The 18185-nt window shown below is 41.6% G+C and overlaps 1 protein-coding gene across 3 annotated transcripts in view; it reads left to right on the top strand.

Annotated features, from left to right (window-relative positions):
* The first annotated feature begins 327 nt into the window (after window positions 1-327).
* SH3RF2 (SH3 domain containing ring finger 2) overlaps window positions 328-18185 on the top strand; it is an 84565-nt gene continuing 66707 nt past the window's right edge. Inside the window, exons 1-3 of one of the 3 annotated variants that reach the window (XM_053376677.1) lie at window positions 328-460; window positions 854-1007; window positions 1631-2140. In XM_053376677.1, the coding sequence (XP_053232652.1) occupies window positions 1760-2140 (381 nt within the window). In that variant the 5' untranslated portion in view covers window positions 328-460; window positions 854-1007; window positions 1631-1759. Of the gene's footprint in view, window positions 461-853; window positions 1008-1166; window positions 1454-1630; window positions 2141-18185 lie in introns of those variants that run through there. The other 2 variants (XM_053376678.1, XM_053376679.1) reach the window with 2 other exon arrangements.

The raw sequence follows: 18185 nt of genomic DNA, 5'->3' as shown, positions 1-18185 counted from the left end.
CTAGTCCTTTGTGCAGAGGCTTGTTTTGTGTTTTTTTATTCTCTGTCATCCTTTTACACTCCTCCTCCTCTGTTCCTAAAACAGGATAAGCTTCATAAAATGCTTTTTTAAAAAATGTTAATAAAGTAGCTGAGCCCAGTTAATGATCTATGTTACAGTGATACAGAGCCAGAATAGCTCACATCACGCATATATATATATATATACACTCAACAGCCCCACTCCTGGTTCAGAATCAGACTTAGCCATTCCCCCTTGCCTGAAATATGTGTAGGAGGATCAGCTTGGCAACCTACGAGTTAACAAGGCAGCACGTGTTAAGTTGAGCTAAGTGAGTAATGCACCTAGTTAAAGTTTTCAACGCAGCTGCAATTTGGGGAGTGAAAGAAAGGGAAAGAGCCAGATCAGAAGCTGTTATTTCATGAGCTGAGCTCATTTTAAAGAGGGTCATGAACACAAGGTCAGTAGCACTTGCAGAAATTAGTAGCTTGCTCCAGTTTCTTTTCTTTTTCTTTTTCTTTTTCCACAGCTTCCTTCTTCAGAGAGGAGAAGCATTCTGGAAGAAGGTTTTAACTCCCAAAGCTTATGACCCTTCTTCATCAGGGTGAAACTTGTTCAGTGGATAATGATTTGAACTGTCTAACGCTGAGTTGTGGGAGGGGGGGTATTTCTTTCTAAGGAAGGGGTGGAGAGAGAACTTAGCAACATTAGATCTGTCTTTATTCAGCGCCACACACACACACACACACACACACACCTACTCCTCTGTGTGATATGGGTCGGTGCTGGTTTCTGCAGGCCAGGACTTGAATCTGGAATTTACCTATCTGCTTCACTTCTGCTCCGTGTACAGTTGTGAAAGGTGCCAAACAGGTTGAGTCACTTTTTCTGCTGTGGGAGGAATACTGATTTCTCAGGCTGCCTTTGGATGATTAAGTCAGCTAAGAAGAGGCAAGAGACAAAAACTGCCAGTCTCCTCAAGTCAAGCAAGGCTCTTTTACTCCCAGGTATGCCAAAGTAATGATTGCCGTCAAAGTGACTTGCAGATGAGAAAATCTAGAGAATGAAGAGAGATGCCTTTTTGAGAGAGTGTGAAGCACTGTGGGTGGGCCAACAGAGCGATGCCTGTTCAGTGTTGGCCTGTTTAGAAAAGGGGAGTGGAGGCAGGAATGTGTTCAGCCATGTGTTTTACCAGAACACCTTCTGGCTTTTCTCTGGAGTGATCATTTTTTACTGCTTTCACAGTTATTCTTTGCATGCCATTTTGAAGATGGGCTGATCCCTCGGCAATACATCTGAATAGGAGCATGATGCCCTGGTGTCAACATCTCACTTTGAGTGGAATTTATGGGGTCCTCTAATTTTTATTTTTATAATCACCTGTGCCAGTGTGTGAGATGCAGCTGCCTCCTTCCTGCCACACAGCAGCCAATGGATATGATTCTGCTTACCGGTACTTATATTCACAAATGACTAATGCCAAACTTTGTTTGTTTTGGGGGGTTGGAACACACCATACAAATCAGCTCATGAGGCTTTGCTTCGACTTGTAGGTGGCATGCATTTCATAATACCAAAGTAGTCAGGTGCTGCAATTGGTCTCTCCCTCTCTGTTCTTTTCTCCTCACAGGATGGCGATTTTCGGATTCTAACAATTGCAAGCGTCCTTCCTGAGCAACGTATTTGGTCACGGCAAACATCATGTGGAGTTTTCTGGCTCTGCTTTGAAATTGGATTTCTTCGTTGAAAAGAGGGGAGTATGGATGATTCGGCCTTCTTTGACATGCTAGAATGCCCAGTGTGCCTGGAGAAGCTGGACGTCTCGGCCAAAGTACTCCCCTGCCAGCACACCTTCTGCAAGCCTTGCCTCCAGAGGATCTTGAAGTCACACAAGGAGCTTCGGTGCCCTGAATGCCGAGCCCTGGTCCTCTGCAGCATTGAGGAGCTTCCAGCCAACTTGCTTTTGATCCGCTTGTTGGATGGGATCAGATTTGGACCCAACAGGATGAAGTTTGGCTCGCTGCAAAGATCTGGGGTCCTCTCCTCTCCTGCCTCCATCAGGCGATTCCAGGAAGAGCCAAGAGCTGTGCAACTCAATCAATACAGGCTGACTGCCAGGCCCAGGATCCCTATGGAAGGGGTAAGGAGGGTCCATTTATTTTACTGCTAACTTTATCAAGCAGGACACACTTTTGTAGGCCACATTTCATTTCAAAGGGTCTAATGTATTCAGTTTGTGTATAGAGTTGGGTGCTTTCTTCCCCAACAACCCAGATATCTCAACTGGATTTATGCTGCAACTCCCTTTTAAGTTTAAACTTATTCCAGCTGGAACCATTTCATGTGACAAATCCGGCTACTAGGCTTTTAGGGAATTGCCATCTCCAGCAGAGCTCAAAATTGTGCTGAGACTTTTCAGGTGACATTGCCGTACTTCTATTTCCAATCCAAGATTAAACCAGGGAACGGACGATTTATACATTTGGCAGAGCCAAACTACTTTCACACCTGTCGACGACTGAGAAAGGGTTGATTTTCACTGACCTTTTAAAAAAAAAACCCGAAGGAATGCTTTGTCCTGTGCCAGTACAACCTGAGTAGGAAAAATATATATCTGTAATAAGACTAGAATCAAGTTACTAGAACTTTTAGCTAGATGTGTGACTGGGTCTGAGTATGGGTAAAAAGTAGGTCAGCTGTGCCCTAGTTTCTAGTTTCTTCTTCCTCCTGCCTGTCACACCAGTTCTTCTATCCTCAAGTGCCTTTCACGAAAAGCTCATTGTGGGATTCCCCCCTCCCCCCATGTTTGATTTCACAATTATGTGAAGGCACAAAGTGTTTGGATTTGGGTGCTTGGCAGACTGTGAGAATCACGTACATATGGCTGTGAATGCTTCTTCAACAGTTTTGCTTGGAGATCACTTTTTTCAGGGAGTTTCTGCAGCTGGTTAGCCCTTATGTAACTGTACTCCTTGGGAGTAATATGTATCTGGAACAACCCTACTATAGTTCCCCTTTACCAACATTCAAGAGAAATGCATGCGAAGGAACTCTCAATGGGTTGTTGCTGGTTTTGCTACTTTTCTATCCTTTCTTTCCTCCACGGAGCTCAAAGCAATGCCTATGGGTCTCCCTGTTCCATTTTATCCCCACAACAACCCGGGGAGGTAGGACAGGCTGAGGTTGCATATGCATCAAACTTTTAAAGCACCCCCCAAAAATACTGGGAGCTATAGTTTACCTCTCACAGAGCTGCAATTACCCACACCCTTAACAACCTACAGTTCCCGGGATTCTTGGGGCAGGGGAATGTGCTTTAAATGTTTTTTAAATACATGGTGGAGAGATAATTGCTGGTTGAAGGTCACCAACGAAACTTCATATGGCTGAATCCTGGTCTCCCTGGTTCTAGTCTAACATTCTTATCACTATGCCACATTGATGGGGGTTTTGTTGTTGTAACCTAGAAAAAAAATTATGTTCAGCTATCTTATTATCTTTTGATTCTGGGTGGCATCATTTTAATTCATTAGGGCAGTAGTCCAGATAAGCAATCAGAACAAGTCAAAATGGGTGAGCGCCATACCTGTCAAACTTGGTATTATCTGTAACCTAGATCAATCATCGCTTGCTAGATAGTTACCAGGCCAGCTTCACCCTTCTTGTCACATTCGCATTGCAAAGGCACCTGCAAAATTCATTGTGTAATTCTACTTTCTTCATCAAGGGTGGAATTGCCCACATGGTGCTCCTGCACAAGCCCGTTGTGATAAATATGACAGTGTTTGGAAGGCTGGACTCTTAACAAAGGCGAGGGAAATGCCGTTCAGCAAGCCTGGCCACCTACATGGTGGTTTCATTTTAACGTACAAATATTTAGAACAGTTCAAGAATGTCAGCATCTAATTTCTAGTGTCTAGTGTTTGGATGCTGACATGCTTTAGTTGTTCATAATCTGGATGATGAAATCTTCAAAACAGCTTTCAGGTTACTAGATTCAAGTCAGGATGCAGCAGCCTTGCAAACATTTGCCAGCAGTGCATGGTTCAATAGACCCACCGTGGCCTTCAAGACTTAATGGCCATGTAACATCTGGGCAACAAGAAATGTCTATACAGTGGTACCTCGGGTTAAGTACTTAATTTGTCCCAGAGGTCTGTTCTTAACCTGAAACTGTTCTTAACCTGAAGCACCACTTTAGCTAATGGGGCCTCCTGCTGCTGCCGCGCCGCCGGAGCACAAATTCTGTTCTCATCCTGAAGCAAAGTTCTTAACCTGAAGCACTATTTCTGGGTTAGCGGAGTCTGTAACCTGAAGCGTATGTAACCTGAAGCGTATGTAACCTGAGGAACCACTGTATATGCAAATGGTACAGAGAACCAAGACTGAATGAAGGTTGCAGGATATTAACCATGTGCGCACATACAGTACAAGGGATATTAAAAAGTGGGCCAGTTTTCAATCCCAGTCTCCAAAGGCTGACTTTAATGTGGTGATCTAAAAAAAAAAAGCTCTGAGAACTAGTCTTGTGAATTAGAGAGATGCGTAGCAGTTGCTTCAAATAGTGGAAGGGGGAAAGAGACAACACAACCATTGAAAATCATGTTGCGAAATTATTTCTTTTGCTAAATGGCACTGTGGATAGCTTCATGCCTGGGACAGAAACCATTAGAAATTGCAAGGTAGGGAGTATGAGCCAGCAGACTGCAGTGTAATGTTTGGTGGAGTTGACAGGTCTCTTCGCGTAATTGCTTCCAGCAAGTAGATGCACAAAGGAGAAAGAGGAGGAGGAGATTGTGGTACTGATTTGCTTTATAGCTATAGCCATTGGTTCCCTTTATGGTGTTCTGTGGATCCCATGCTGGGCCAATGGAAGGATGGAGGAACATGTCAGAATAAGAGTAGCAGTTCTGAGCAGCATTTCTTCCTGGTTTGCAAGACCCCAGGCGAGGGCCAACGGGCATAAGCAGGAGCAGCATTCCTATAGGTAACTGAGTGAGAGGTTCTAGGGTTTTAACATCAGAGCGGAGGAAAATCCAGACTGACTTCACTGCCTGCAGATCAGCTATTAGGAGTGGGTGCCCAGGGATTTGCCTCACCCTCTGGTGTTCAGTCAGGACCAGGGCTTATCGCCAGTCACGTTGCCATATGGCTGCCACTAATCCAAAAATTATAGTTATCTAATCCACAATGTGTCCTCTCCCATAATAACTCTGTGTGAACAACTTCCAAATGTTTGGATTATCTGATGAGGCATTCGGATAATGAAGAGTGCTCTCTGTATGTGAAGACATTTCAAAATACCCTTTCAAGTCAGCCAGACCTTTTCAGTTGATTTTAAATGACATCAAAAATAATTACAGCCATCAATGTTGTTCTCTATAGCGTCAAAAGGAGCCTTGCAAGGTGTTCGCCAGTGCTCCCTAGGGTGATTTTAGTTCCTTATGCTTGTCAGAACCTCTGCAATAATTTCCCTCCCAATCTCACAGGGCTTTGAAAAATGACCTTGTCTTGAAATGACTAGATAACAAAGGGATTATCATTTTTTCCCCAAAAGTCCCTATAATAAGAAAGTAATAACGTGAAGTGTATTGATTTCTCATTTCATGTCTGCATTCTAAGTATATGTTACAATGGTCCCGTGCTAATGTTTCTCAACAAGAAGTTGTATTATTATTATTATTATTATTATTATTATTATTATTATTATATTAATTATTGAATTTATATACTGCCCGGAAGTCTCAGGGCTGTTAACAGAAAAGATCGCAATATATAAAAATCAAAAGAAAAACTATAACCCAATAACACCCCCCAAAAAGAGCCACATTTTAAAAAAGGTTATAGGGTATAGTTGTAAGAGCTCGTGAAAAAACATGACCTCCTCCCAAGGAGATCTCACTCTCCTACATATGTTGAGTATTTCCTCTTGGTGCATATTTGCATATGTGGCTTCTAAAGAACTCTTAAAGCACCCTCTGTTAAACTTTGCCCCCTTGTTTTTTCATCCTTGCCTGGCTCTAAACCTGCAAGAAGGCAGCCCCACCCATGCCAAGCACAGCTTCTGCCATTCCAAGTGATATTTCTTACAGCCATCGTTTGGCATTGTATACAGACGCAACACATTCCTGTGCACAGTAAAATATTATGCTTCCTGGATCTCAGCACGCCGTTCACTTACAGGCCATATCTGCGAGAAACAGTTTTGCACAGAGTCACACCAGGGAAATTGACCTCTTCACAGGTTTGGCAATAGGGTGAAAGTGAACGAGACAATGTTGGCAGACATTCAATTCACACCTTCCTGATTCTGAGAAGGCAGCTCCCTGGAGACAGTTAAAGTCAATCTTGTTTTATTTTGATTGAACATACTGTTCAAATCGGAACACTTTCAAAAGCCTCAAGGAACCACTAAGGCTGCAGAAGCGTCTGATTCTTCACTATGGGACATAAAGTACTCTCTGTACCATACCACCACTTATGCCCACTTAGGCTTACTGAAATAAAATGAAACAAAAGCTGTTTAAGTTCTAGTATATGCATGTTAAGTAGTTTGCACCCTGCCCAGTAGAGAATGCTCTCCATTCTGCAAAGATCTATTTTGCAGGGATCGGGAAGAGTGAAAAGTTGGGTCTGTGAAACCTAAAAATAAGAGTGCTGCACCAAATACTATTTTTACTTTTTGATCAGCAATAGCGACTTCCATGCAGTATTTTCTTTCTGGCTACAGCAAAGATTCATCATCTTTCCCCCTAACTGCTGTTTCTTTCTCTTTCCTGAATTAGCCACATAGATCATCCCAGCCAATGACAGATCATATAATAAATGAGATGATGTCATAATAGGAGGTAGTCAATCATATATGGTTACATGACATGAGGCAAGTGAATGCAGTTGAGAACGAGAGCAATTGAAAGCAGTATAAATGAATGGAAAGCCCCCCTTCTTTTTTTACAAAAAAAATAACGCTAAAAAAACTTTCAAGCAGAAAAGAATTTTTTGGCACTCCTGAAATGGTTCACACAAAGAAATATGAGAATCATATTGGTTTAGCCTTAAAGAAGGGTGGTGAAGGAATATGTTCTTGCATACTACAGATACATAAGAAGAATTAATTGTGGACTATATCAAATATTAATTCATCTTCATTTTTGTGCAGTTTCCATGACCTGGCTTTTTCTTGAAAGTTTAGGTTAACAAAAATATTTGGACCCTGTCAAAAATCTTTGAGACTTCCTTCCCAGAATGTGATTCTCAAATGCTTGTCAGAGGTCACATTATGTATTTTCTCAGTATTTGGGGGAAATTTATCTCACTATTCTGCCTTGTCGTGTCGGACCACTGCTGTTTCTGTTGCCTCCATTTCTACTGTTTCATTTTAAATGTCTCTTCAGTAAACAAAAATTAAAGTTGACTTCATGTGCTGACTTCATCCCATAGCAGGGGAAAACACACTATCGAAACTTTCCAAAAGCCTGCTGAAAAATTGACACTAATTTGAGAAACTGCTTTAAAACAGTAAAAATAGTGACATGTCAGATGTTGTTTTGTTAATTAATACAATTAATTAATTAATACAATAATTAAAGGTGGGATAGGGGCTCTTGGACACCAGAAGAAATGTAAATTGTCCAGTATTTACAGTAGTGGTGACTTTTGAAGTTCAGGAACTTATCATCACATCATCCCCAATTGCCATGTTTAGAAAAACATAAACAGTACTTAAAATGAACCCCATGGTTATGACTTTCTTAGCATTGCTATGCTTGATTGGCAGCTAAGCTCCCAGGAAATATTAGTTTCTTCAATTCTCTTAAAGACATTCAAGTTTTAGTTTATTTTTGTAAACAAAACAGCATGCTAGGCTCTCATAAAGACCTGTGCTCAAACCGAAACACATGTGATGCATACAGATTTACACACAAAGCCACAATTGAGATCCACACATATATATTCACACACTCATAAACACATGCACACCAAAGAGCAGCACTATATTGCACAATACCTAATTTATTAGGATAAACATGGCTGCAATCCTATGCATAGCTGGTGAGCCCGGGAGCAAGCCCCTTCAAATTCAGTGGGTGCTTACTTCTGACTGCATCAATTTCAACTTGTAAAACACATTGAGATTCAACAGACGATTTTAAGCCACCTGTAATGCAGCCTTTAGCTTTTAATAAGTGTCGCTGCTTAAACTGCTTGACTGAAGCATGAACCCCATTAAAGGAAAGGAAAGAAGTATCCATTCCCTGCTTGATCATTTTTCTCATCCTCTGACTGCTTCTATGCTAATCTGTCACAAGATGGAAAGTCTCCTTCTCACCTAATTCACATCCTAGAGAAAGGATGGTCCTTCCATCACCCAGTGCAGCAGCAGATTAAATCATCACTCCTGACCTGGAAAAAGTCCCCAAGCTGCCCTCTCTTTATTCCCCCTTCCACTACACCACTAATACTTGCCTAGACTTGAAGGAATATAATGTCATGCAGTTCCAAGACACTCCTCATTCTATAGGCAAAACTTGCTAAGATAATGACCATTAGTAACAATGGTGCTAGGTATCAAAAACAGAAAACACACTTTCAGAAAGTGTATAGGGTCACACTGCCAGCTTTGGGAGGTTAACAGCAACAGAGGATGGATAATAATGCAGTCATGCCCTCTAAGGCCACTCAATCATTTCTGAGAAATATATTGGAGCTAGTACAGAAGTTAAGAGCATGAGCCAGAAAGTGTGTGGTTCAAATCTCACCTATGTTATGGTCTCAATAAAACTGCTGTCCTATGCCCATTTACTAACCCTGGGACTATGCCCCACTGAATCCAGTGGGACTCACTTCAGGGTAGATATATATTGTAAGTGGCATATTGAAAGCTACTGCTTCTCAGACCCAGCTGCTGCCATGTACAGTGGTACCTCGGGTTACATACACTTCAGGTTACATACGCTTCAGGTTACAAACTCCACTAACCCAGAAATAGTGCTTCAGGTTAAGAACTTTGCTTCAGGATGAGAACAGAAATCGTGCAGCGGCGGCACAGCAGCAGCAGGAGGCCCTATTAGCTAAAGTGGTGCTTCAGGTTAAGAACAGTTTCAGGTTAAGAACGGACCTCCAGAATGAATTAAGTACTTAACCCGAGGTACCACTGTATCTGCACTGCAATACAGCAGTGACAATATTGACCTGCCTTAGACAGCTGACTTAAAATGATTGAGATCATGTATGCGAGGTGCTATGAACGCAGAGAACTGTATAACATAAATGATTGTGATGGAACGGGAGAAAAGAACTGGGAATTTTCCTTCCACAGACAATAACATTGCAACTTTTTCATCCGGATATGCAGTGTCATCTGAAAAATATTCAGACTTTTCTGAAAGTTCTCTGTTTTGATGCACTGCTTTGATCAGCGCACTCCCATCCTGGATGTTCAGCCATCTCCAAATGGGAGACAGAGACTCTTTAATAATGTACAGTGGGCTGCTCAATCATGAGAGCAGGAGGAATTCTAGCATACACAAAAATTGGGGCAATCATCGACTGTTACCAAAAAGAATCGAAAAGTTTCTTTAGATCTTTAATGCCTAGGCAGAGAAACAAGACTTTGCTTTTTAAAAGTCTTCTAAAAAAGAAAGCCTTTCCTCCTAAACACGAGTAAATTGCAGGGAACTCACTTTATCTAGCCAAGATGAACAAAGGGTTTGGAAAGAGCAGAACACAAGGGAGCTTAAATAATTTAAAAGATGGTGCTTTAGACCCATTAAATCCATTCTCTCCATGTGAAATATATACACTAACGTACGAAGGAAGAACCAGCCTTGAATCAAAGGAAAGGAGAAAGAGGAAATCTAGCACTGACACGAAGCTAATGACACAAAGAGAGAGATGCTGCTGCACAAGGACTGCCTCCGTGGATATAGCAGGGTTCATTCCCTTTGTTTTCCTTCACCCAGTCAAGGATCTTGCCCATTAATTACAAAGAGCTGTTGGGGTTGTTATGAACATGATCTAGGTCAATTAACATTGGATCAAACTGGGCCAGTCCAAAAGATAAATCCCATTGCTGTCTCAATGAGATGCCAATAGTTCACCTAGATATAAAAACGTTTCTTTGGAAGTCTTCTGCTGCGAGGGCCTTCCTTGCATGCAACCTTCCCTGTGTGAGCAAGAGAATAATACCCTTCCCGTGCTACTGATGAGACACATAAATCATCTGCTGAGATAAAAATACACTCAACTCCAACGTTGCCACCTTCTCACAAACCCCTGAATATATACGCTGCAATATTTTCTTATCTTTCAAAGACATCCTTTTTTCCCTCTTTTGAAGGCACAGATGGGATTTGCCTAACTTGTTCTTCCAAAATTAGCCTCCAAAACTGGCCTTCACAGATCACTTGTCTTGGAATGTAGCTCAGTACACCACTGATGTTTGCATGCTAGAAAGGTCAACCTGCTATTGTTGACGTCAGAGAGACTGCTCGACATACAGCTCCCAAGCTATGCATGGTATGCCTGTTATGCATGCATTGTAGCCTCCCAGATGCTCAGTCAACTTTCAGTCCCCATGGCCTTTCTTACTGCAGCCATAAAAACAAGGGGACGTTTCAAGTACAGTGGTACCTCGGGTTAAGTACTTAATTCCTTCTGGAGGTCTGTTGTTAACCTGAAACTGTTCTTAACCTGAAGCACCACTTTAGCTAATGGGGCCTCCTGCTGCCGCCACGCCGTCAGAGCACAATTTCTGTTCTCATCCTGAAGCAAAGTTCTTAACCTGAAGCACTATTTCTGGGTTAGCGGAGTCTGTAACCTGAAGTGTATGTAACCTGAAGCATATGTAACCCAAGGTACCACTGTACCTGATGTGCCACGTACAGTCTGAGAGCCACACTACAATTTTCATACACCCCAGCCAGCACAATTATGCTGACTGAGGCTGGTGGGAAGATTAATCCAAAACATCTGGAGGGCACCAGGTTGGCAAAATTTAATTTAGACTTTTGATAGCACTGTACTTGTTTATATATTAGATTCCTATGCACCTTACAGGTGGCTTACCAAAATAGATTTAAGATGCCATTTTAAGGTGCCACATGTTTCTTTGTTGTTTTTATAGTAGTAGACAGTGGTGTATAGTAGGAGGAGCACATAGTCAAGATGGAGGACCTGTGGCCCTCTAGATGTTGTTGGACTCCAACTCCCAGAAGCCCCAGCCAGCATGGGCAATAATCTAGGATGATGGAAGTTGTAGTCTGGTTACACCTAGAGGGCATCAGGATCTCCAAACCTGGTTTAGACTATCTAATCTCTAAGCATGAAGGAATGAGTTATTTTCCACTCTTTGGGCCTTCAATTCACCCCCTGATTATAGAAACCAGGGATGTCACAATAAACCATAGTTATCACTAACATGGGGGAGTCTGAGGCGGAAGGAGGAGGAGAAGGCATGTGTTTGTGATTAGGGTTGCTTGATTCTAGTCACCGAGCCATCGTTTGGTGATTGAGCCTTTTTCCACCTGAACATGCCACAGAGGAAAGAGGTATATGGAGTATTCTAGCAGCAGGATGCTTTGAGAAGCTGGGCTTTGCAGAGCCCAACCCATCATGAAAGGGACCTTCCAGAAAAACTAATTGCTAGCTAGCAATATAGATATCAATCATCCAAGAAATTAATTGTGCTACTCTGAGAGCAGGGCAGAGGCTATCTAGATAAGGCTACAAAGGCAACATCTGTCCAGAACCCTCACTCTGGCCTTGTGAAACTTGCCAGATAACTGCTCCCTTCCTTCTCTAAACCTGCTACTTAATGCCACTGCTGATGTCTCCCCACCCACCACCCACAGCAATCCTGATTGTATTAAAGTTTCTACCACAGTGCCTTGGCTGCACTAAACCTCCAATATTCCGTTTCTGCTGTGGTCAAATAATAATATTATCATCATGCCTGAGGACGATGCGGTGCCGTCTGAAGGATAAAATGCAGGAATAAACTAGTCTCTTATCTACTACTTTTGAGTGATCTATTTGAGGCAACCTGCAGAGAATAAAAGCAGCAGGGAAGAGAGGGTTACTTCCCCCTCCCCTCCATATCACTGCTCAGGAGAGTAAGTTATTTCTCCTCCCCTTCCTTAGTTTGTTTGATTATAAGACTAATAGCTCTGTTTGTGCAACATTGGAGGGTACAGAGAATGTGTGTTGAGAGGACAGCAAGATCTGTTGCCAGACCTCTGCATGTTGAGCAGAACATCTGGATAGTGCCTGCATAGGTGCAAGTTGTACACGTGTAGGATTTCTGTGCAAAAGTTCATGATTGCACTTATGTAATCTACCCCTATACAGTTATACATGTGTTGGATCCATTCAGACCTTCCACTGGAAATGCAGATTCTGGAGTGGGGCCAATAGGTGTGAATCCAGCTCCCCAACCCTTTCCTGCATTCGCTGCACATTCAGTGTAACATGAGCAAGACTAGAGCCAGGAATCCATTGCATGTTCCTCATGGATGCTTTGGACATGGTTAGACGGTTGTCAAGATAAGAGCCATTTTGACCATTATGAACTTCCCGGCATTGCAAAAGATACTCACTTTTTTGTTTTTCTTTTGCCAAGAAGTATCAGTGAAAAGAACGGCACATAACTTGCCAAGTGTTTTTTTCCTCAGCTTCAGAATCAACACTGTGTGATTTGCATCGTGTCAAAGTGCATCCTAACACTGTTTACTTTCCATTCCCTCTGCAACCCGTTTTAGCATGTCGCTGCTGTGTACTATAATTAGGAAGCAATTAACTGAAATGTGAAAAGCTTGACAACCTGAGGACTGAAAAAGTGGTGTGCTGAGGCAAACCATTTGGAAGGCATCATCTGATGCTAAGTCTTAGCTCAGGGGATGCTTCCATGCGGTGGGTTTACTGTAGGATACACTGCTCATCCAACAACTGCTGTTCATTCACAAACATTTTTCATACCATTTACATGAAATCATCATCTTCAAAATGCCAGCCTATGTTGTTTCTTCTTCTCCATCTCCATCTCCATTATCTCCTTCTTCCATTTAATCTGGACTTCCAATTTTTAATGTCTAACGTTTTACATTTTTTAATGCGTGGGATATAAATTTTATGGGTGGAGTATAAATAAGATGATGATGATGATGATGATGATTTACAACCACAGTCACTGCTAATAAAGCAGTTCTTTAGGGCATATTTTTGGCGGGTGGTTTGTCACATGTTTTGGTGGGTAGCTCCTAACACTGCACCCCTACTTCCAGGAGCATACCTTAACATTTTGTGTCAGATAACCTACAAACAAAGTAAGTGTGCTTCTTCTGCATAAGAAGTGTGCTTCTTCTGCATAATGGATTATTTGGATTATAATGTAATCTTAATGGGAGACATGAATGGAGTGGTCTCTACGAATATGGACAAAGCACAAAGACAGGTGGTCTCCAAAGATGGGAGACTACCTAAGACCTTTTTTGAAATGACTGATAACATGAACCTGATTGATATTTGGAGAACAAGGAATCCTCTTGAGAGAGAGGGAACTTTCTTTTCTGAGGCAAAAATGACCTGGACTCGAATTGACCAAATCTGGGTAACTAGTGGAATGGCATCTAAGATAAAGAAAGTAGAAATCTGCCCAAAGACTTGCTCCGACCATAACGCCGTAAAGATGGAAATGAACACAACAACAGCTGGATCCTTTAGATGGAGGATGAATGACTCCCTATTTAGAGATGAAGAGGTGTATAAAAAGGCCCAGAAGGCATTGAAGGACTACTTTGAGATAAATCTGAGAACACAAGTGGAAAAAAGAGTAATTTGGGACGCAAGTAAAGCCGTTATGCGAGGATTTTTAATACAACAGAACTCTATAAAAAGGAAGAGACATAATGAGAAGAAGGATAAGATCTTGGAAAAGATAAAAGAAGGGGAAAAGAAATTGAGATCTAAACCAAAGTCACATGAAATTTTGAGAGAAATTAAGTTTTATCAGAGACAATATATGGACTTGATGAACCAAGAGATAGAATGGAAAATAAAACAAATGAGACAAAGGTCATTTGAATCGGCTGATAAATGTGGGAAACTCCTGGCATGGCAACTGAAGAAGAGACAAAAACAGAATACAGTTACAAACCTAGAAGTGGAAGGAAAGAACATTTATAAACCAAATGAGATTAGAAACTGTTTTCAGAGTTATTTCAAGAGACTTTATGCACAAGGGCCGGTGAACGAAAAAGAAATAGAAGAATTTCTTAAAAAATATGGATTACAAAAAATTTCTGAACAAAGTAAAGCGATTTTAAACCAAAAGATTACTGATCAAGAAATTGAGGGAGCCATTCAAAGTATGCAATTGGGAAAATCTCCGGGACCCGATGGACTAACCTCCAGATATTACAAAGCTTTGAAAGAATGGCTTATACAACCGCTGAAGGAGGTCTGTAATGAAATTTTAGAGGGGAAAAAGGCACCTGAATCGTGGAAAGAAGCTTATATTACACTTATACCAAAGTCAGAGACTGAGAAGAACCAGGTCAAGAACTACCGCCCTATATCATTACTCAATGTGGATTACAAAATTTTTGCAGACATTTTAGCAAAAAGATTGAAAAGAGTTTTGGTGGGGGAGATTCATAAAGACCAAGCGGGCTTTCTTCCAGGAAGACATTTATCAGAGAATGTGAGAAACATAATAGACATTATGGAGTTACTGGAAGTTAATATTAACACTAAGGCAGTACTAATATTTGTGGACGCGGAGAAAGCCTTTGACAATATTTCTTGGAGTTTTATGAAAAAGAATCTCCAAGGGATGGGGGTAGGCCAAGGTTTTGAGAACGGTATAAGTGCAATTTATTCTGAACAAAAAGCAAAATTGATTGTAAATAATGTGGTTACAGAAGAATTTGCTATTGAAAAAGGGACACGACAGGGGTGCCCAATATCCCCATTGCTTTTTATATCAGTCCTGGAGGTTTTATTAAACATGATTAGAGGGGACCAGCTGGTTAAAGGGGTTCAGGTCGGAGCTAAACAGTACAAACTGAGAGCATTTGCAGATGATCTAGTTTTAACTTTACAAGAGCCAGACACTAGTACGAGAAGAGTTTTAGAGTTAATACAATTATTTGGTCAAGTAGCAGGCTTTAAGCTGAATAAACAGAAAACGAAAGTATTGGATAAAAATTTAACAAGTGCAGAAAGAGAGAAATTCCAGAATGATACTGGTTTATTGATAGCAAAGAAGGTGAAATACCTGGGGATAAATTTGACATCTAAGAATGTGAACCTATTTAAAGATAACTATGAGAAATGCTGGGCAGAAGTGAAAAAGGACTTAGAAATATGGTCAAGTTTGAGACTTTCCTTGTTAGGCCGAATTGCTGTTATTAAGATGAATGTCTTGCCGAGAATGTTATTTTTGTTTCAAACATTGCAGATTGTGGATAAAATGGATTGTTTCAAGAGGTGGCAAAAAGATATATCTAGATTTGTCTGGCAGGGCAAAAAGCCCAGAATAAAATTTAAGATACTAACTGACGCAAAAGAAAGAGGGGGGTTTGCCCTGCCAGACTTAAAACTGTATTATGAATCAGCGGCTTTCTGCTGGCTGAAAGACTGGCTACTTCTTGAGAACACAGACATTTTGGACTTGGAAGGGTTTAATAATAGGTTTGGTTGGCATGCATATATATGGTATGACAAGGTTAAGATTCACCAAGGTTTCAAAAATCATATTGTTAGAAAAGCCCTATATAATGTATGGATTAGATATAAAGACTTGTTGGAAAACAAAACACCCAGGTGGTTGTCACCGATGGAAGCTAAGGAAGTGAAAAAATTAAACATGGAATCTAAATGGCCGAAATATTGGGAAATTATAGAGTATGAGGAGGGAAAAGTTAAATTGCAAAGTTATGAGAAATTGAAGTTCAAAGTAAGAGATTGGCTCCATTATTACCAGATAAACGAAGTTTTTAAACAGGACAGGAAAATCGGCTTTCAGGTGGAAAGGTCGAAATTAGAAACAGAGCTTTTGGAATCCAGTACTAAGAATTTGTCAAGAATGTATAACTTGCTGTTGAAATGGAATACACAGGATGAGATGGTTAAATCAGCTATGATTAAATGGGCACAGGACATTGGACATGACATTATGTTTGCAGACTGGGAACAGTTATGGACCACTGGTATAAAGTTTACGGCATGTAATGCCTTAAGAGAGAATATTATGAAAATGATTTATAGGTGGTACATGACCCCAGTCAAGCTTGCTAAAATTTACCATTTGCCCAATAACAAATGCTGGAAATGTAATGAAACTGAAGGTACTTTTTATCACCTTTGGTGGACATGCCCTAAGATTAAGGCTTTCTGGGAAAGGATCTATAATGAAATGAAAAAGGTGCTTAAATGCACTTTTGTGAAGAAACCAGAGGCCTTTCTCTTGGGCATGGTAGGCCAATTGGTGTCAAAGAAAGATAGGATGTTTTTTATGTATGCGACAACAGCAGCAAGAGTACTTTTAGCAAAGTACTGGAAGACACAAGAACTACCCACACTGGAAGAATGGCAGACGAAGGTGATTGACTATATGGGATTGGCTGAGATGACTGGCAGAATCCGAGACCAAGGGAAAGAGACGGTGGAAGAAGACTGGAAGAAATTTAAAGTTTACCTTAAGAACTGTTGTAAAATTAATGAGTGCTAAAATGTTTTGAGTAATGTAAAATAGAATTGCAGCGATAAACAATTGGACATGGGAATAAGGATTTAAAGGAAGTGCCATAAGTAAATAAAATTAGAGGTTGCTGGAAAAATTTTAAAACAAGGATGCAGAAAAAGGAGGTATGGGGAAGTCGCTGAAAGAAGGTTTAAGGAAAAGAAGGTTAAGAAACTATACATGTTTATATGTGTGTTTGTTTTTGTATTGTTTTGTATGTTATTTAATATGTGTTGGAAAATCAATAAAAATTTATTAAAAAAAAAAAAGAAATGCAATTGGCTGGCTGCGCCGCAGCAGCAGCATCTAACACTCGCATGAGAATGCACCACACTGAGAGTACCCCAGGCATCCTTTTAATTATGCATTTATACTTATTTCTACTCCTGATGGTATCTGGGCAGCTAGATAATAATAATAATAATAATAATAATTTATTATTTATACCCCGCCCATCTGGCTGGGCCTCCCCAGCCACTCTGGGCGGCTTCCATAAAAACCAAAAATACAGTAAATATCACACGTTAAAAACTTCCCTGAACAGGGCTGCCTTAAGATGTCTTCTGAATGTCAGGTAGTTGTTTATCTCTTTGACATCTGCTGGAAGGGCATTCCACAGGGCGGGCGCCACTACCGAGAAGGCCCTCTGCCTGGTTCCCTGTAGCTTTGCTTCTCGCAATGAGGGAACCGCCAGAAGGCCCTCGGCGCTGGACCTCAGCGTCCGGGCCGAATGATGGGGGTGGAGACGCTCCTTCAGGTATACTGGACCGAGGCCGTTTAGGGCTTTAAAGGTCAGCACCAACACTTTGAATTGTGCTCGGAAACGTACTGGGAGCCAATGTAGGTCTTTCAAGACCGGTGTTATATGGTCTCGGCAGCCACCCCCAGTCACCAGTCTAGCTGCTGCATTCTGGATTAGTTGTAGTTTCCGAGTCACCTTCAAAGGTAGCCCCACGTAGAGCGCATTGCAGTAATCCAAGCGGGAGATAACCAGAGCATGCACCACTCTGGCGAGACAGTCCGCAGGCAGATAGGGTCTCAGCCTACGTACCAGATGGAGCTGGTAAACAGCTGCCCTGGACACAGATTTGACCTGTGCCTCCATGGACAGCTGTGAGTCCAAAATGACTCCCAGGCTGCGCACCTGGTCCTTCAGGGGCACAGTTACCCCATTCAGGACCAGGGAATCCTCCACACCTGCCCGCCTCCTGTCCCCCAAAAACAGTACTTCTGTCTTGTCAGGATTCAACCTCAATCTGTTAGCCGCCATCCATCCTCCAACCGCCTCCAGACACTCACACAGGACCTTCACCGCCCTCACTGGTTCTGATTTAAAAGAGAGGTAGAGCTGGGTATCATCCGCATACTGATGAACACCCAGCCCAAACCTCCTGATGATCTCTCCCAGCGGCTGCATGTAAATGTTGAAAAGCATGGGGGAGAG

This window comes from Podarcis raffonei, chromosome 2 (genome assembly GCF_027172205.1).
Source record: "Podarcis raffonei isolate rPodRaf1 chromosome 2, rPodRaf1.pri, whole genome shotgun sequence".
NCBI lineage: Eukaryota > Metazoa > Chordata > Lepidosauria > Squamata > Lacertidae > Podarcis > Podarcis raffonei.
The sequence above is the reverse complement of the archived record's forward strand: the minus strand, read 5'-3'. Positions and strand labels throughout refer to the sequence as shown.